Source organism: Bactrocera latifrons, unplaced genomic scaffold (assembly GCF_001853355.1).
Source record: "Bactrocera latifrons isolate USDA-ARS-PBARC rearing strain unplaced genomic scaffold, ASM185335v1 scaffold_4, whole genome shotgun sequence".
Lineage (NCBI taxonomy): Eukaryota > Metazoa > Arthropoda > Insecta > Diptera > Tephritidae > Bactrocera > Bactrocera latifrons.
The window spans coordinates 3,663,791-3,683,374 of NW_017537045.1; the positions used below are offsets into that span (position 1 = coordinate 3,663,791).

The following is a 19,584-nucleotide window of genomic DNA, read 5'->3' on the forward strand; positions in this document are numbered from 1 at the left end:
ATAAGCAGAATGTAATATGCATTTAACAGCTGATCTGCAAAGGATGGGAACAACCCATCAGGAAAAAGTTAAACTAATTACCAAACGAATTGTTAAAGTGCTAAAGCTTGAACACCTTGAATCGGTTTGTGTGATTTCATATTTTCAATTACTACAAAATAATTAAAGTTGCATACAGTTTCCTGAAAAAACATTCAGAAATATTGTCTCAATAATGCGAAGGCGAAAGCACATCTCTAGTATACGAACAGCTGTGAATGCTTTTTGACTATGATTATAATTTTTTTTTTGGTTTCTTATTGTTAAACAATATTATTCTCTTCATAATTAATTAGAATACGATTTAATTAAATATTGTTTGATCATTCGATTTAGGGATAATGTTTGAAGAGACTTTAATAAACGCTGTGCGGAAATATCCATGTTTGTATGATAAAAACAACAAAACGTCGGACAAAACTCAACAAATTATTAAAAGATGTTGGAACAGTGTTTCAGCTGAAACAAGTGCGCCCGGTAAGTTAACGTTTTTTAATATGTACTTTGAGCGTTTTACCAGCGTTGCGTATATTTGTATTGCATAGTTGAAAGATGTCAATCCCGCTGGAGATCACTTCGTGATCGTTTTGTAAGAGCAAAGAAAAACTATGTTGAACGGAATCAACACAGCATGTGGAAATTTATGGAGAGTTTAGAGAGGGATTTCAATGATACACGGTTAGTAGTTATTATTAATCATAACAGTTTTTTGAAGCATATTATTCCAGACAAAAAAAATTGAAATTATCTTTGGAAACAAACTCCCAGGACATATTACAAACAAAGAAGGAAGAAAATCGCGATGAGAGTTTGTGCGGTAACAGCAATAATGATTTTGACGAGGAAATATCTACTCATTCTCTAAAAAGATCATGTGAAGAGAGTTTAGATTTCGAACTTGAAGATTTTACGGCTGTTGAGGTTCAAACTCAGCCGAATTTACCACATGATGAACCATCCATCAGTCAATCTTTCAAAAACTCAATATGCTCAAGAACTCGTACAAGAGACGCTGAAGCAAAGTTTTATATGTTGATTGGTACTCTAAATGAGTACATTAAATGTAGTATTAATGACAGAAAGAAAAGGAAACATGAACATTTTTTTGGATTACTAAATACCTATCTTTCTAAATTACCAGAGAAAGAACAAGATAATATTAAGACTGATATTTTAATTATGCTTTTGAGTAAAACGAGACAAACATAACCGCTTTGTGAGTTTTTCTGTATTAATAAATATTAAATTTAAGTTCCATTAGTCTGTATTACAGCTTCTGAAGATTAAACTTACATCTGACATCTTTAATGTCATAGTACTCGCCATTTCGAAATATTATGTAGGGAGACACGTTATTAAAAAATAAAATAAAAAATATGTTCCTAATGCTTTAAAAATTCTTTTTTTATTGGGAGCTCCTAAAAAATCCCTATAATATTGGAACACACGTAATAAATAAAAGTTTAAATGTAACATAGATTTTTTTACCGTCTTTACAGAAATATTTATTTTCGAAAAAAAAACTCTAAAGACTTATATAGCTAATAACAACAAAAAGATTATCCTGTAACTACAATGTGCTACCCTTATGTATTCATAAAATCATACATATTTACAATAATTTAAACAAATCAACATAGTCATATTTCACTAACATAGATAACATTAAATCGGTTGATTAAAATCTTTGATGGCAAAAGGAATTGCAAGCTGTTAAGAATTCACCATAAAAGCTTGCTTCCTAACTAATTCCCTAAATGCACCAGCTTCTCTTGTTATCAGCTCTTCGTAGCGTCCTTGTTCTACTACACTGCCGTTTTCTAAAACTGCTATTTTATCAGCGTTGCGTATAGTGCTTAACCTATGCGCAATTGTAAGTACTGTTCGTCCTTTGGATACTTGCTCAATGGCGTTTTGAACTAATTCTTCTGATACAGAATCCAGAGCGCTAGTTGCTTCGTCCAATATCAATATCGCTGGATTCTGTATAAAATATTTATTTTATGAATTTTTTCAAGACGTGTTGTACAATTATATTACCTTTAAAAGCGCTCTTGCTATCGCTACACGTTGTCTCTGACCGCCACTTAGCATCATTCCGCGTTGCCCAACAAGCGTATTCAGACCATTCGGTAGTTGTGAGGCGAATTCGTCAACATGTGCTTTACGAATGGCATCTGCAAATGCTTCTTCGTTTACTTTCGTGCCGGGATTAAGGCCGTACAGTATATTATCACGTATTGTTCCAGAAAACAACGTTGGTTCCTACAGTTTTAGTTCAAGCTAAACACCTTTAAATCTGATTACTTAACACACTTACCTGATTTACTGCACCAATATGACTACGCAGCCAAATTGGATTTAATTCTTTTATATCAATACCATCCAACAGTACTTGCCCTTGTAACGGATCATATAGGCGCAATAACAAAGTAGATATAGTGGTTTTCCCTGAACCACTACGCCCCACCACAGCAGTTGTCTCGCCTGGCAGAAGCGTGAGATTGAAGTTGTTCAAAATGATGCTCTCCTCACGAGATGGAAAACTGAATAATATATTCTCAAACTTAATTTCTCCACGCGGAGGAGTTTTCGGTACGAAACCTGTATGTAATGGGATTGAATACTGGCGATCAAGTATTTCCCAAACACGCTGAGCTGCCCCTACACCTTTGTTTAACTCCGTGTAAAAATTGGAGAGCCCGTTAATGGATATGGCAGAATAGCCAGCATACAGTATAAAAGACGTCAGCGCACCAATGCTGAGTGCATCACTAATAACTAGTATGCCACCATAATATAGTACTGAAATTATTATCACGTTACCGGAGAATCCAGTCTGTAAGAAATATTTAAATGTGTATATATATTTTGATAAACTTGTTTTCCTCGATTACCAAACCAAAGAATAGGGATCGTGCTTGTACTTCCTTATAACCAAGATTTAAGGCATCAGTAAGTAGAATTTCATACGCTTTGCTCTCTTCCTGCTCTTTGCAAAATCCTTTTACTGTCTTTATATTACCTAGACGCTCTTCCACAGATTTTGATATATTAGCAAATTTATCCAAAAGATTACGTGTAATGTTGCGAACATAGCGTCCGTATACAATAGCCATACCAGCGACGCATGGTACAACACATGTGCTAACTAGGGAAAGACTAGGTGATGTATATATCTACGTATTTGAAAATAAAATGAATATCGCCAAACTATACTGACATATTTGTACGTACCATCATAGATGTGCCCGCTACAATCATGACAGTAGAGCGCAAACCATCCGATAAATTTTGACTTAATGAGTTGCCTATCATATATGTATCATTAACTAAACGATTCAGCAGTTCTCCGGTCCCTTTTGTGTCGAACCATCCCGTTTCTTGTAAAAGCATGCGTCGATACACTCTGGAGCGCAAATCTTTCACAATGCGTAAAGCTTTAACAGACAAAAGTTTTTAATTAGATGGAAAATATAAATAAATTATCATAAGGGCTTACAAGCACTATTGAAGAGGTAAACCCGGAAATAGTTGGTTAAACCACCGAGCACGAAGATGCCTAACAGAATTATGGAAAATTCTTTCAGTTTCTCCATGGTCTCTGCATGCGTTCCTTTTTTATCAAAAATCATGTCTAATATCTTTCCCAATGCGAATGGAACACTCATTGTTATAGCCGAAGAAATCACCAAACAACCCATTGCCACTAAAAATATTCAAATATTTACAGCCTTTGTTACATTTCATAAGAACTTTTATTGCAAATCTTGACATACCAATAAGTACCAATTTTTCTGACTTCGCTAAGCCTATAAGTCGTATTACATCTTTTCTATGTAATTTAACTTTGGTGACTTTGTCAGCTTGCTGTGCATTATTGCTTACATTACCACGAAATCGTGCTATTCGCAGACACACATTACCGCGCACAGTGGGTACGAATATTTGTTTTTGTATTGAACGTAAGCCATGCACTGTGATAAAGCGTCTGCTAATGGTTGTTGTTCTTAAGGTCACGAACGGTCGGCAGAAACCACTGTGACTTGTAAGGCGTGAAAGCGCGCCTTTTATACAGGCACATCGTGTTATCATTTTAATAAGTATTTATTTTAATTTAAAAAAAATATAAATTTGTGCGCGGTATACATAACAACGTACGAAAAACACATCTCACGACTAAAACAGCTGTTTGAAAAATACCAAGCTTGCCAAAAGTAAGTATTTGTGTGCTTTTTATCGATAAGAATAAATCGATAATTATAATTTGGTTAACAATCTATCTAGCTGTGTCGGTCCCTGGTTGATATTTGGTGTAGATATTCAATCCTAGATAGTATACTTTTCTGCGTTTGACAAAAAAATTCATTGGTTGCGATACAATGAATGAAAGGTGGAGCATTTTTTTTAATTACTATGCAGGTTTGAAAATTATTTTAAGTTGCAACAAGAACAATTTAAATTCTAAACTTTTAAGAAAAAAAAAATTTAATTCTGAAAACACCCAGACAATACACTTTAAAGAAAATACAGTATATATAATTTAGTAAAGACTATTCCTCCTCTTTCCGTATACATATTAAATTTATAATACATAGTATAGTATGTATGTATTTCTAGCTCGACAGAAAATTGAGAATATATGGGGCTATCCGCAGATACGAAATTTTTCCAAAATTTCATTCGTAAGTTATTTTAAAATGGTTTTGGCCGGGAAATATGGAAAATACGATTATGAAGTTATGACTGTTAGGCTAATATGTCTACGACTTCGTAGTTATGCCTGGAAGCCAAGTCGCGAGTGCGACGATTGTTTGTTCGATTACAGGAGATATTTCGTTACCAGACCCATTTTCTTTGCTGCTTTGTCCAACCTGGAGAAATGTTATGTTATGTTTTGACTGTCATTCAGCAGACTGGAGAAGTGTTCCCTCAATAATTTCAGTATAAAATAAAATATATAAATAATATTTTTGTTACACATTTTAACTTTATTTTTAATGATCTCATTTTATGCATCATTACTTAAATATTATATGCGTATATGGGGAAGTCGATTATAAATATGTAATTATGTATATAATTATTTGAGTTTTATATTYTTAAACTATTATACTATAAATACAACATAATAATATATTACGAAAAAATTTAAACATACTTCATATACATAATATATATAATATAAGGTAAATATWGAAAATGGCTTGGGTTATACGTTGGTATATATGTATGTATGTATATGTACCACTATGTAACGTAAAGTAATGTTTATAAATATTATTCTTCTTGCAGGTTCTGTATAGATCATTTATTCATTAGCTTAACTTATGATTACACATATGTATGTATGGTATATACAAGTCTAAATTAATATCATATATGAGCAGAATTATTGTTATTTTTGTAGTTTTGAACATCAACTGTAAATGTCAAATGTTGCGAAGTTTAGAAAATAAAACATTTATTACACAAAAGTTCCGCGTTTACTTACGCTTTACAATGCGCTGCAAGAAGACATTTTTTTTTGATATTCCATATCAAAACTTAGCTCAAAGTCGTCTCCTGTGTTTCAGATTTTTTAATTAACGTAATATAATTTTTATTTTCATTATAATGACTCTCTTGGTTTGCCTGACTTTTGATTACTCACAGCGGTAAATGTCACATTCATTTTGGAGCACTTCGACAATTCAGTATACCTTTAGTTACTAAATCTGTTACAAAACTTTTAAAATGTGCTATTCGAAGAGCATTTGTCTGGTTTTTAAGGGTTTCATATTACTTACATATATTTTGTTAATATGTGTACACTGTTTTATAATTCAATATTATTTTAAAAAGTATTAAATTATACTGAGCTCCACTTTTGCGTTTAAGTTTTTTTTTCGTTTTAATTTTTTAATTTTTTCTCTTTCTCTTTCACTTTTTCTTTCGTTTTCAGTGTATATTTTTAATTATTTTTTTTCATTTATTATTTAGTTTCTACTTTTTATATTTAGAGATTTTGAATTTCTTGTAGATTGTCTCAAATTTGGCAACTGACATTTTAAATAATAATTTAAAGTAGAATATAGGAATATCGGATATATAAATCACTGAAAGGTACCCCGAATTTTAAAAATGTAACGAAAAACGTGTTACAACAGAACTGAAAAAAGAAAGTTGTAAATTTTTTCTCTAATTTTTCAAAGAGTGCGGTCTTTTCTTTTCTGCTCAATAAACTGCTATTAAATGTCATATTAATAAACATTAGATTTTCCATTACCGGTGCATATACGTAACCGAAATCTATGCTTATTTTATTTATTTATATGGTATAATGTTAAGGGTAAGTAACTTGCGAGCATTGCTCGAAATTGTTTGAGCGCTGTTTTCACGCTACATTTTTTCAAAGAGACCAGCATTTAGACTTTAGTTTCTATGAGTTTAAGTTAACTCACGTGTAAGTATAACATATTTTGATTGGTTTTGTGATATTATTCATCGGGAATATTTATACAGTGTTGCTTGCGGCGGAATATGTAACGGTTGTTAATGCAATTTTGCACGTTAGTTTGATGTAGACGTTAGAAACTAATCAGAATTGTTTTTGGTTGGTTATTTTTCTTGCATAGTATGCAATATGACTATATTTGAAACTATTACAACAACAACTTGCTGTTATATTCAAGAAAACTCACATACGAATGGAATTTCTTTTTTTATTGCAAAATATTATCCAAATTTGCATAGGTTCTCCCCGCCGATATGTCGTCGTCGCTTAAGAAAATAGCACTGAGCCGAGAATATAGCAGTTTAAATGGCGCAAAAATGTTTTTAAAATTAAAACACCTGCAAAAATAATTATAAATCTAGAGTCAGCAGTGTCGCTAGTCACTCAGGAAAACAACTTCCCGGCGATACTCATAACAGCCGGTTCTACGTTACCGGAATTGACCCGGATTTTATCCGGCCAAGGGCTGTACTTTCAAAGATCTAACTTCGTTTGAATAAGTAAGTTTTAGAACAACCCCCGGCAATGTAAATGGTACCTAATTTCATTTGAAAACGAAACATAAAGATAATAATACAAATAACAATTAAGCGGCAAGTTGCACTACTCGTGAGCTTGCTCGGCGTTCACTCAGGAAAATAACTCCGAAATGTTTAAAACGCTTCGAATGAAACGAAAAATACAAACTATTTAAATTAAAACAATAAAAACAGTAATAATAATCAGTTATAGAAATAATAATAAAATGTAAAATAATAAATAATAGCCTTATTTGTCACTATTACTGCGCTTTATTTCTTTTAGGTGATTAATTTTCATTTAAGGAGTTATTATATACAGTTAGAATTTTCAAAAAAATCAATTTTTTTGTTTTATTTTCTTAGTGATAATGTGTGTATTTAAGAATACACACAGAAAGTTCCGGTGAATATTTTCCAAATCGATTTTTTTTAGAAACCGCCATTTTGTCAATCAGTTTTATTTTGCTTTAAGATTTAACATTACTTTAACGAAATCTGTTTTGCTTTCTCATTTCATAGAATCCAGTTCAGAGATATAGTGGTCACCGCTAAACGTCTTTTTTGAGAGGAGCTGCCGGAGATCAACTGTAGCTCATTTCTAAATAAATATTTTTACTAATACTAAGTCTTAAAGTACAGTTCCAAATTACCATAATATGTGTACACATTTTTTTTTCAATATTTGTAAAAAGTTTGCTCAGAAAAATGTCTGAAAATCGCTTTTTTTGACCTTCTAACTGTATATAACACCTTAATTGTTTTAAATAATCTGAAATAAATTTTTTTAATTGAAAAAATAAATAAAATTTGTTTAAATTAGTTTGAAATATGTAAGTATATTTATCGTGTTGTTTCTTTATACAAATCTTATGAATATTTACACAATATAGGGTGTAGTTTTAAGCATTTAAACACTTTACACATAAAATAGGATATTTGGGTACACTCTCATTTACAAATTAGCAACTAGTATGATAACTCTTAAAATATAATTGTTATATAATTAGTTTTTGCGCAATAATTTTGTTTTTTCACTTTTTGGTTTAATTTTTTTAACATTTTAGTTATGCCAATTTAAAATTAATGCATTATTAGTGCTTAGCTTTTTTAATGCCGATTTATGGTGAACGTTTTTTCCCATTTTCATTAATGCTGTTAAGCATTTTTTAAGTTTATTTCGACATTAACTCAAATTAAAAAATTATATATTTCGCATACATTAAAATAATTATTTATATTGTTTATTCATAAATTTGTCTTACAATTGTTCGCTTCCCCAATGTTTTTTCGGTTTTGATTTGTAAACGCAATTGTTCAGTGTTCGTTAAGTGTACAAAATTAATTCGAATTATTATATTAAGTGTCATTAGTCAGTAGTCTCACTTAACATATAACTAGCTACATACATTTATATAGTAAGCTTATACTACGTTTACAACACACATATATTTTGGTGTATGTGTGTGTGCTTTCGCTTACAACTAACTTATCGCAATACTGTTTAGTATAGTCGTAAATACAAACATATATATAACTACATATGTATATGTGTTTGTATGATTAAACACAATGAGTGTGATTAGTGATTTCATTTCAATTACAACTAATTAAAATTAATCCGCGCCTTAATGAAATATCATATTGGTTTTTGCTCAACTGCGCATGCTTAGCTGACTTCAGGCTTTTGATTTTGTGGCAATAACCGAAAAGTTTTCCAGACAGCTTTTGCGCGCTGCTTTGCTTCATAAATTTTGAGATTATTTCAAAATAATCTTGCTTTATGCGTTAAGAGCGCTTAAACGACTTCAAATTTTACACCATATCTAATAAGTCGTTGTGGGCCAAGCGATTTTGGCGTCAATGCGTTTGTACGCCAACATGCAGTGCTTGCCCTTTGATGCGAAACGCACATCCTGTGGGCATTCGGCGTCATTCAATAGCGTTTCCTCGCCGTCGACGAGCTTGAAGAGCGCATAGTCTTGTGGATTGGTGATGCGCGCCTTGTGTGCAATGATTCGGCAGACGTCGCGCGTAGTAGTGTGTGGGCGCACGGGCAGTGTGCGCGTTTGCAAAGAGCCGTTGCATTCGTCAGGTATGATAACGCGCAGCACCGATGAGCAGGCTGGCAGCGAGGAAGAGCGCCACTGCAAAGAAGAGGAAAAAAATATTATCTAACTATTAAAAACTAGTTTAGTGCGTAGTGCAATACTTACATCCAGCGAGCCCGTGCCGTTTTCGCTCTCCGAAGCCATGAAGCTTTTGAGCACATGCACAGCGCTGCACAGTGCCGTCAAGTAGTAGCCCGCCTCGCCACTGAGCAATGTCGGCTGCAGTAGGCCCCACATGAATTCAGCCTCTATCTCGGCGCCTACGAAGCCACACTTGGCCACCACATATACTAGCACGGGTAGGAAGTCGTCGGCGCCTAATTGCTGGCCGCGTGGACAGCCGGTGGCCTCAAATATTGTTGAAATGATGCACAGAAATAGGTCTAGCTTTTCGAGCGGCAGTTCGGCCTCTTGCAGGCGCTGCAATAATGCCGAAATTGCTTGCAATGATGTGGGTGATGGCGGCGTAACTGCGGTGCGTATGCCAAAATCAGCAGGACTGCGTCCGCAGGCGTATTTAACATTTTGTGCCAATAGTTGTATGTCTTCCGAGCGTTTGTAGTAGTCCACGAACATGCCGTAGAGATGTTCGCGCAGCGGCAGCACAACCAATTCATGCATAACAGTCTCGAGTATGGCGTCCAAATTGAGAAACTCATCCGCTTTGAGACGCGAACGCGCCGCTTCGATTTCCTGATGGAATTTACCCTCACCATGTTTCACGAGATAGTTCTTCATGCCGTTCATGAACTGACGCATGTTGCGCATAACTACCTGTGGCGCCGCTTCGCGTGACTCCTTAGTGCAGGAGATGAAATTTTCGATATTTCGCGCAAATGTGGAGCACGGATCTTGTGCGAGTTGTAGAGTGCAAGCGCGTACCAGTTCGCCGGGACCGCCATTGGGCGCGTTCAGCTTGTTGCGTGGGTGACCTGCATTTGATAAGACCAGTTAGATATGAGATAAACATGGTAACAAAATTTAAAATTTAAAAAATCAAGAGAGCAATACGAAATTGTATAAGGTGGATAATTAAATAATAAAAAACTAAGTTGTTGTGGACTGAGCTCTTTTTGATTAAATTTCTATACAAAATAGTTTTAAAAATCACTACATATTTTGCGATTCGAGATATTTGAAAAATACTTACTTTTACTCTTTCAAATAGCCCCTATTTCTTAAATTATCTAACAGGTATTTCAGACAGTCACTTAAATGAGTCTCAATTATCAAATTACCCACATTTTCCACAACGGTTCTACATTTTCTTTAGTTGTTAGTCGAACTCACCACATATTAAATACCACAGCCACAATAAGAAACGCTTAAGCACCTCAAAGCAGCTAATATGCACTATTTCCTCATCTAAAGGTCTGCAAAGTTTTCGATACCGTTTGTATAAGCGCTTATTTTGGGTCACTGTCAAACCGAATCCTCTCGTCTCTGTTATATGATTCGTGCTTAACAAGATGTTTCCACAATCATCGAGTCGGAAAAACTGCTTAATATCGTAGTGATCATGGTTGATTCGGCTCGTTGGATGACAAAGATCACCTGAATTTGTAATGAGATCAGCTTCAGAGGAACGTGGTGTACTATCCCGATCGGGACATTTGCCAATAGCGCCCATTATAGAGCTAGCTAAGGCTTCAGTCTTAAGTTGATTGCGATTAATGGCACAGTCTTTAATTACCTGATTTGCGCAGGCGTTTCGTATTGGTGTTTCCTCAACACCATTGAAGCTCATTTGCAGCGATGATAAACTCGAAGTTATTGTACTACGCGAAGTTTTATGTGTAGCTTCGCTAAATTTTGGTTTACATTTCATATGATTTGTTGTATGTGATTCATGTTCTGGTGGTACCAAACCAAGTTGTATTTTCTCTTTAAATAGCATATCACAGAAACGTGTTTTCCTCTTTCTTTTACGAAGCGCACGTGCTGCGCTCAGCTCTCGTTTTCCGTAGCTCGTATATTCTGGCTCCTCAGGAGTTGTTATCACATTCTTTTCATATGCCGGCACTGATTGAGTTCTTTGCTGCAATAACTCATCTTCGAAATCAGCAGAGAAGAAGTTCGTTATATTTGCCGGATTTGGTATGATTTCCCATTCCGACATAAGTTCCAGAAACTCGGCTTCCTCCTTGTAGTTGCGCACATGTTCCGGATCGTGAAAGAACTCCTCAGGATCCAATATTTCCATATGTCTACTATACAAGGAACTTGAAGGTTTGATAACTTCGTCATTGGAGTTGGTATTACTACGTTCTGGCGTTTTTTTAATGCGTTTGTGTCGCTGTTCACGCGCTTTCTCATTATGCGGGTTCACGGCTTTTTCGCATGACAACTTTTTGAACCAATTCATGGTGTATATTATAAAGATTTTTTCCAGCAAAAACGAATTGTCGAAAACGAAAGTTTCTCATCGGCACACACGGAGTAGTGGTGCACGTACGGTACAAACCGAATAACACAGCCGAAACTAAGCGACTGAATGGCTGTACCAAGCACTTTTTGTGTGTATCAAACGCTATTTCCGAAATCTGTTTTCAATTTTTTATATTCACTAAAACAGCTGTGCTATTAAAAACTCGATTTAGCGAAAAATCGTTTTCATGTCGACCGCACTCATACAAGCCGATCACAATGTCAAGCGTGATCGTCTGAATTATTAAACGCCAACCCGTAACTTTAAGTGCTTTTGTTGCTCACACGACGAACGCAAAATGATTACTGCTGCATGCCACATTGTCCAGCAGCGATTTTATAATTAAAATAATTGCGAGTAGATTCTACTGAGCGCTACCGTCGCAGCACACACACGCTCGCTGCTCTCGGCATTCTCCCCAAGAATTATGTACTCGCTACCTGGTCACACGTATGGTGAGAGTCATGCTGGTACGAAATTGCTTATCTGTTCCGATCCCACAGCTTGCTGAGAGTAAGTACATAGATTGTGTCTCTGTTTACATACCGCGGAAGCGGACAAAAGCGAGTGAACAGCTGTAGATAGGTCATGAGTTCCGTGGTAATTTTGCAAACCATTTCAATACAGGGGAAAATCCTTTGGAAAATCAAGCAGCGACAAAAATCCAAACTACCTTAGATATTTTGCAATTTTGGTACAGTTGAGGAGGCAGAGATATTGCGCAGCACGCAGGGATTACCGAAGTATGAAGTTTTATACATATATATTCTTTGGAGTTTGACCAGCTTTACTATACCGCGAAAACATGTCTCGACTAAACTCTATTTCATAAATGATCTCTGTACAAACTGCAAAAGCATTACTCTATCCAACTTAAGAAATCTCAATCTATAACTCGTACCAGCCTGCAGGATACATACACTTTAGAGATAAGTGGGTTTTGTCGGCATACGCATTTGAAGTTATAATGTACATATATGTATATTAATTTATTATTAGGGTATTCGTAACGTTCGATATGCCATATTTTTAAGTAATGAGTTGATCGAACTGGAACCGGAGTTTAAAACTCGTGTCTCTAGATGATTGATATAATTCTCGCAGAAATCGTTTCCTATGCAAACCTTAGCTGGCGAGACCGGGGTGGTCTTTCTTTTTTGACATATTTGCTCCACATTATCGATTTTTCTTTTTATCACTAGCTGATTGCGTCCAAAATGCATTAAATTTTTGAAGTGTTGAACGGATCACTCTGGTGTTTCTTTTAGTTTCCCCGTTATCTTTTGGCCTAAAAGTCCACTCTATTATTGTTACTTTTATTCACATATGTTCGTGTTAATTTTGTTTCAATGTAGGTAACAGAAGTTAGGTTAGTTTAAGTTAACCTGTCGATCTTAACAAACGGTATCACAATTGGACAGCTTACAATGTCGAGTACCTCGAACTCCAATAAAAATTTTGCATAAAATCTCTTATATATTGGCAACGCGCTTTGAGTCAGGTGCGGTTATGTCTGAACCTGAGTCTTTAAAAGGCTAGCCAATAGAGGAGAAATTTTCGATGAGTCCATAGAACAATATTATTTGGCGCTACGTAGCGAAAAGAAGAAACGACTGGCGCGCTGTTGTTAACTCGGCTATAATCGCGTAAGCGGTGTCTACGCCAATCAAGACATAGAACAATTTAATAATATTTTTATCTACATTTTTCTCTGTGGCCGACGATGAAATTGAAAAGACTTTAAGACTAATGTGCATATACTGAGAGTAATGGTGGTGTTCTCATATTCTTAAAATTGTTGAGTTTTCGACTTATTTTTTGGAAGTGAAATTTAATTTGATTGGTATTAAGGCTCCGGAGTGTAATATGTGTTTAAGGATTTCCTGCCGAACCTTGATTTTCTTCACTTTTGGGCTATGACGTTGGAGTGTTGGATCTATTTTTCTTTTATAAAATTCCATTAGTACAATAGCGCACTTTTGAAGTTTGATTGTTTACATTGACTCAGAGTAATTGAAAAATTTTTAAGGTCTTCGATATAAACAAGCACCACCCTAGTAAAATGTAAGTTCACTTTCAAAGTTTGCGAAATCATCAATATTATTTTCTTGTAATTCGTTTGGCGGCATTTCAAGCCAAACCGACTTATGGACTTAATTGTAAAACTAATAGCAACAACAATTAAGTATACATATACATGCGACTGCTTATTTGTATGTACATACATATATGTGTGCAAATTAAGTGGGTTAAAAGGAAATGAGTAGCAATGACTTGAAGCTGAAGTCACTTGTCGCGCTTTCTGCATGACTCAAGAACAGTTTATTCATACTTATGTATGTATGTGCATATGTATATATTACTAACATACATATATTTTTATTGTAACAATAACACTTTGCAATTTACTTATCTAAGCTAGAAGATGCTCTCTTTTTATTAGCATTTGTAGTATGGTTTATGAGCAAATGCGCTCAGCGCTAAATATAGTTTACAGTTAAACTCCTATACAAATGCATGTACATATATACACATACATATATTTATGTTCTAAATAGAACGAGGCTAATTAAGTTATATTTTTGATAAAATAGATTTTTTTGCCTATTTATTTTAAAATGGATACTTGAAACACGGCATTGAAAATGCTGATAAACATTTGTATGAGAACGAAGTGAGCTTATAAAACATAAGCTGATAAAAGTGAAACGAAAAACGGTAACTTCGCCTGCACCGAAGCTAATATACCCTTCACAGGTGTATTTCTTTTAGTAACTACATGGAAGCTATATGCTATAGTTATCCGATCTGAACAATTTTTTCGGCGATTATGATATTACCTTCAGTAGTAATCCATGTCAAAATGAAGATACCAAATTGAAGATACCACGTGAAATCGAAAGTTCCATACAAGCCCTTGTGTTGTTCTTTCGAATGTTAATAAACATTCCCCATTAACTCTGAATTGTCTGTGTTTTTCTTTAAAAAAGTATTGAACCTCAAAATGCGGATGATCCATTATACATATACTTTATAGGGTCATCGATATACGTACATATATACTTTATAAGGTCTTCCACTTTTCATTCTTAATATAAACCTTTTCAGGGTATAATAAATAAAACTGTCTCAGTTTAGTAAGGCTTCAACTAATAAAAAATAGTAGGGTTTTAAGTGTTGGAGAGCAGAGAAGTTGTACCAATAAAAGAAAGTTCACGAATAGCAGTAAATTTACTAAGGTTCTGTCACATTCGTTACCATTTACGTATGTTATTCGATATTAGAGTCTTCCACATTTCGAAGAAGACTGCCTTAAAAATAATTTAGAGGAAAGAGTGGGGAATTGAGAAGCAAAGTTCTCTCTCGACGAACAAAAACCAAACTCTATAAGTCACTCATAATTTTCGTCCTGCTAGCGGCTTGAGCGATGACAACAACTGATGAGTCGACGTTGCGAGAAAAGTTCTGCGAAAGATTTATGGTCCTTTGCGCGTTGGCTACGGTGATTATCGCATTCGATGGAACGATGAGCTCTGTGAAATATATAGTATGACGACATTGACATAGTTCAGGGATTTAAAAGACAGCGGCTACGCTGGCTAGGTCATGTTGCCCGAATGGACGACAATACTACAGCTCTGAAAGTATTCGACGCTGTACCCGCCGGGGGAAGCAGAGGAAGAGGAAAACCTTTACTCTGTTGGAAGGACCAAGTGGAGAAGGACCTGGCTTCACTTGGAATGTCTAATTGGCGCCACGTAGCGAAAAGGAGAAACGACTGGCGCGCTGTTGTTAACTCGGCTATAATCGCGTAGGCGTAAGAAGAAGAAATGCGTCATAGAAAGAACATGATTGCTATTGTTGTTGTGCGCTGTCAGACATTCACCCCAAAATAAATGAGTGTTTTCACTGTTTCATTATGACCTTTGGTTTTCAATGGCTGTTGTGGTCAAACTTGCGGCTTCAAAGTGCTTCGTTTTAAAATCCTGTATCAAACAATCGCACTTCCCAACGTGTTATTAAATGTTAATATGAAGACATGAGTCCTCGATCCGAGTTTAGAGAACGATTGATGCTTGCTTTATCTGTTCGATAAGCTGACTCAGCATAACTGAACTATATCTCTCAAATAAATCGATAGTTAGGCCATTAGACCCTGTGTTGTTTATCCTGCAGACAATTGAAATGTTTCCAAGCATTTTCATGGTCTAAAAATAACTGAAGTAAAAAAAACTGTTCTACCCGAAAATTCAGTTGTCTTGCATAGAAGAAGAAAAGAAAAACTTTTCGAATAGGAACTGCCTTTCAAGAGATGAAGCGAATCCTTGGCGGCAGATATTTTTTAGAAAAATTAATGCTTCAGATTATGTTGCACCTAAGAAGAGAAAGGGAGATCTAGTCCGCAGGCATTTGGAATAATTGATTTAGACAATCTCGCCCTTAAAAAGATGAAGGGAGTTCTGGACGATCTGGTTTCTGGAAGATCAAAGAATATTTTGGTTCCAGGCTTTCAATATAAATGCAGCGTCGTTGAAGTGGATCACATTGCAACACAATGATTTCCGGTAAATATTAATTTAAAGCAAAATTAATTATTGACCTTAGAGACTTCGAATGCACAGAGACTATACTGATGGCAAAACGATTGATATGCCGACATTATTATAAATGGAAGTGCGAAGAGTATACTTCCTTTTTCATACCCGCACAAAAAATTAGTTGTTTAGCAGAGAAATGGCTTAAATCCAAAAACAAATACAAATAACGAAATATTGAAGAGCTAAACATATTAGCAAGCCAAACGTTAGTAAAAACTATTTGAACGATATTCTTGAGTTTAACTTAAATTAAATCTTTGCTGTGTCTTTCCATATTATAATTTTTTTAGTTAAGACACTCTTCTAGTAAACAAGCGTTATGTGGAAACTATAGTCTGCGTCAGAGGTCGAATCACACGCCATAAATTTCAAGATTCCATTAAAGTTGACATTCTGATCGTTATTATGCTTATTATTCTAACAAAACCTATTTAATAAAATCATTTATATGTATGAAGAGTGCGCACTTTTTCTAAGTAATTGTGTAAAAAGTCTAACAAAGCAAGGATCTCGAAAATTGCGTTTTAGAAAATTATAATTATGCGCTTACTCAATGTGTTGCCATTATTGCATCAGCAATTTTCCAATTCTACTAGACAATTTTCTATATAAAAAAATTTATACAAACATACATTTGTCAATTTGTATTGTCTGGCAGATAGACTTTTAGAGCGACCTAAGTGCGAATTGTGATAGACAGCGTGGCAGCTACGCTCTAGTGAGTGAGCAGCATGTGCAGGGCGAAATTAGTATTTGAAAGGCCTATTGTAGTTTATAGATGCWTACATACATATAGTATATCCTAATAAATGTAAAAAAGTAAAAAATCGTCAATTGTCAATCGAACAAGCAACTAGCATAACTCAAAAATAGACTAAACACTTAGAGAGAGTTATTAGAACTTCTTACATATGTATTGAATCAGCTTGGTAGAAAAGAAGGTTAGGCAATGCAAAATTGTTTACGCAGCTGCCGCAAAATTTGCAACAGATTGGTGGGCAAGCGTAGGTAGCATGTGCTACAAGGAGTACGGAGAGTATAAGAATACAGCTTAGGCAACTTGTACGCAAATATTAACACGATGAAAGAGCATGATCAAAAAGTGACCAATGCTGCAGGCAGGTACTTATATGGTTAGATTGTTATTGTTTTTAGGGCAGTCTCCTTTGTATTTGGTACCAAATACATTGTTTCTTTGCAGATTAACACAGGTAAACTTATGAAGTAACGGTGTTTTCATCTCTAGTCACTAAACAGCGTTTACTTTTCCAAGAATACATAAATATTCAAGGTTACTTGAATCTGAATATAAAAATGACATGAAATTTCCAAAATCACAGGTTCAAAAACTCTCTTAATTTATATGCGCAGCTAAAACTTTTGTGTCAAAAGAAAGAAATGCAGCTAAAAACAAGAAAAAAAAAATTTTACAGCTACATATAATATCAGGTTCAAGTTTTCCTTATTCAAACTGAGTTTGATCCGTTAGTTTGAATGACTGTAGGAAAAAACAGAAAGTGATGCTTGAGCGAAAACCATTTTCAACGAATGAAAAAAAAAAAAAAATAAAACTCGATTTGTTCCAAATTCACTATTTTTTTCGAAAAACAGCGTTGCGTTAACGTCTGTGATGCAACGCTTTCCGACTACTAGAATGTCATGAAACGTATAATTGCTGGCGCTGAGTCTTAGATTCATGCTTACGATCTGGAAACAGACGCCAGACAATCACGTCAAAGCAGATAATTTTTGATGTTGAGAGTTTTCTTCAATTATCGAGCTGTGGTGCACTCCGAAATCCTTTCGACCGGCCAAATTGTTAACAAGGAATACTATTTGAGCGAATTGCGCGAAGCTATTCGTACAAAGAGGCCGGAATTATGGGCCGTTTAACTTTTGCGTTTTGTAGCAATGTATAGCATTGATCCATCTGGTTTTTTCGCTAAATTTTCAACCAATATCGTGCCGCAACCACCGTGTTCGCCTGAGCTTCTGACTATTCAGCAAACTCAAACGCTCGTTCCGGGGAAACCGCTTTCGAGTCAATTGAAGACACTGAACCTGAATCGCTACGCGCTTGTAGGTTGTATCGGAAATTGTCTTTAACAATTGTTTCAAGGATTCAAAGTATAAGGGGGATTACTTTGAGGGGGCCGACATAGATTTTGAAGAATAAATTAAGAATTTTAAAATTACGACAACGTCTGACTATATTTTGCTCATAGTAGTATGGTTTAGTCGTCCGATGTGAACATACATACGTATTTTTCAGACGTTTTAGCAATAATAATAAATATTGTGAAGATATATCGTCAAGAAAAAAAGTTTTCCAAATAGAACGTGATTTTGATAGCTCAGTTTTAAAGACAGCTGCACACAGAAGTGACTTGGGGAGAAAATTTTGTATATAAAATTTCAGATCGATATTTCCAAAATTGAGGAACTAGTCGCGTATATACACACTGTATTACAAAATTATTATACTCTAAATAGGCTTACATTTTATGAATACCGAATCGCAAACTTCAGGGAAATTTATGTTTCGAGATAGGATAGAGTTGATTAAGGTCTACTAGGTTAATTTTAGTGAAATCAGCTTTGAAAAATTTTTGAAGAAAACTTGACTGCTATTTTATAAGTATTGCGTGTTCAAAGGATGAAATTGTTTACCGAACCGAGCCGAAAATTCAACATAGAAAATTGATTTTTTTTGGCTCTTGAAACATATTTATAGCCATGGCGAAAGTTAAAGTTGTAGTCTTCTCAAGGATAAGGCAGATACTAATGGTGCAATGAGATATAAAATGTATAGATATGTATTCGATTTGCCGACAACACTTATTGTAAAAGTAGTTGCAACTCTACCATGTTGAATCTAAGCGACTTGAAATATATCTTCCGAGGTAAGAGCTTATAAATTCTTTATAAACTAAGTAGGTTTAGTGACCTTTACTAAAATGTAAAACTAAAATAATATTTATACTTTTCCCAGTGAAGTTTTAAGCTCAAATAAATATTTGCATGATAAATTATGGAAATTTTGTTGTTGCTTCTAAAAATGTAGGCTTTTATATACTCATATTAAATCACAATAAAGATGCTTATGTAAACGAGTGATTATATTTGACATTCTAAATTATATATGTGTGAGGGTTTGCGCATTGTGACTATCAGTTAAAGATATCAGCGCGTTTTGCAGTTATCAGCGCGTTGTCAGACAACGACACATTTAACTGCAAATATTGCGGTTTTAGCCAGGTAAATAGGTTGTGGTGCTTTTGTCGTAAACAGCAAAATTTTACTGTTTGTAATGTTAGAAATTTAATCAAATGCGTGATTTATTTTTTAATGTCTTGTGTCTAATTTCATTAATTTTATTATGATTTTTTGTAAC

General features: G+C 34.7%; 3 protein-coding genes across 12 annotated transcripts in view; 1 reads left to right on the forward strand and 2 right to left on the reverse strand.

Annotated features, from left to right (window-relative positions):
* Nucleotides 1-6: 6 nt before the first annotated feature.
* LOC108972445 lies at nt 7-1,425 on the forward strand. Of its 2 annotated transcripts, XM_018939026.1 has the most exons (4): nt 7-124; nt 376-516; nt 585-717; nt 768-1,425. In XM_018939026.1, exons 2-4 carry the CDS (start codon nt 381-383, stop codon nt 1,246-1,248), a joined length of 750 nt encoding a protein of 249 aa, XP_018794571.1. In that variant the 5' UTR covers nt 7-124; nt 376-380; the 3' UTR covers nt 1,249-1,425. The 2 variants fall into 2 exon arrangements, with proteins under 2 accessions (XP_018794571.1, XP_018794570.1); XM_018939025.1 differs by lacking the exon at nt 7-124 and having other exon boundaries at nt 258-516.
* Nucleotides 1,426-1,590: 165 nt separating this feature from the next.
* Nucleotides 1,591-4,134, reverse strand: LOC108972446 (ATP-binding cassette sub-family B member 10, mitochondrial). Its single transcript, XM_018939028.1, has 7 exons — nt 3,819-4,134; nt 3,542-3,748; nt 3,277-3,479; nt 2,937-3,218; nt 2,360-2,878; nt 2,080-2,304; nt 1,591-2,022 (listed from the first exon to the last, which is right to left on the reverse strand). Exons 1-7 carry the CDS (start codon nt 4,132-4,134, stop codon nt 1,753-1,755), a joined length of 2,022 nt encoding a protein of 673 aa, XP_018794573.1. The 3' UTR covers nt 1,591-1,752.
* Nucleotides 4,135-7,872: 3,738 nt separating this feature from the next.
* Nucleotides 7,873-19,584, reverse strand: part of LOC108972435 (protein sprint) — a 553,725-nt gene continuing 542,013 nt past the window's right edge. For 8 of the 9 annotated variants that reach the window (XM_018938999.1, XM_018939000.1, XM_018939001.1 and 5 more), the window contains 2 exons: nt 9,270-10,096; nt 7,873-9,200 (listed from right to left, as the gene is read on the reverse strand). In XM_018938999.1, the coding sequence (XP_018794544.1) occupies nt 8,880-9,200; nt 9,270-10,096 (1,148 nt within the window). In that variant the 3' untranslated portion in view covers nt 7,873-8,879. Of the gene's footprint in view, nt 9,201-9,269; nt 10,097-10,454; nt 13,096-19,584 lie in introns of those variants that run through there. The other variant, XM_018939008.1, reaches the window with a different exon arrangement.

What these genes read in the sequence shown, in the direction of transcription:
- LOC108972445 (XM_018939026.1), top strand. Translation starts at nt 381, where the DNA reads ATGTTTGAAGAGACTTTAATAAACGCTGTGCGGAAATATCCATGTTTG. An exon ending in AGCTGAAACAAGTGCGCCCG is followed by an intron (nt 517 to 584) that starts GTAAGTTAACGT and finishes TGTATTGCATAG; the next exon opens with TTGAAAGATGTCAATCCCGC. An exon ending in AGGGATTTCAATGATACACG is followed by an intron (nt 718 to 767) that starts GTTAGTAGTTAT and finishes ATATTATTCCAG; the next exon opens with ACAAAAAAAATTGAAATTAT.
- LOC108972446 (XM_018939028.1), bottom strand. Translation starts at nt 4,134, where the DNA reads ATGATAACACGATGTGCCTGTATAAAAGGCGCGCTTTCACGCCTTACA. An exon ending in TTACCTCTTCAATAGTGCTT is followed by an intron (nt 3,480 to 3,541) that starts GTAAGCCCTTAT and finishes TGTCTGTTAAAG; the next exon opens with CTTTACGCATTGTGAAAGAT. An exon ending in GATCCCTATTCTTTGGTTTG is followed by an intron (nt 2,879 to 2,936) that starts GTAATCGAGGAA and finishes TATTTCTTACAG; the next exon opens with ACTGGATTCTCCGGTAACGT.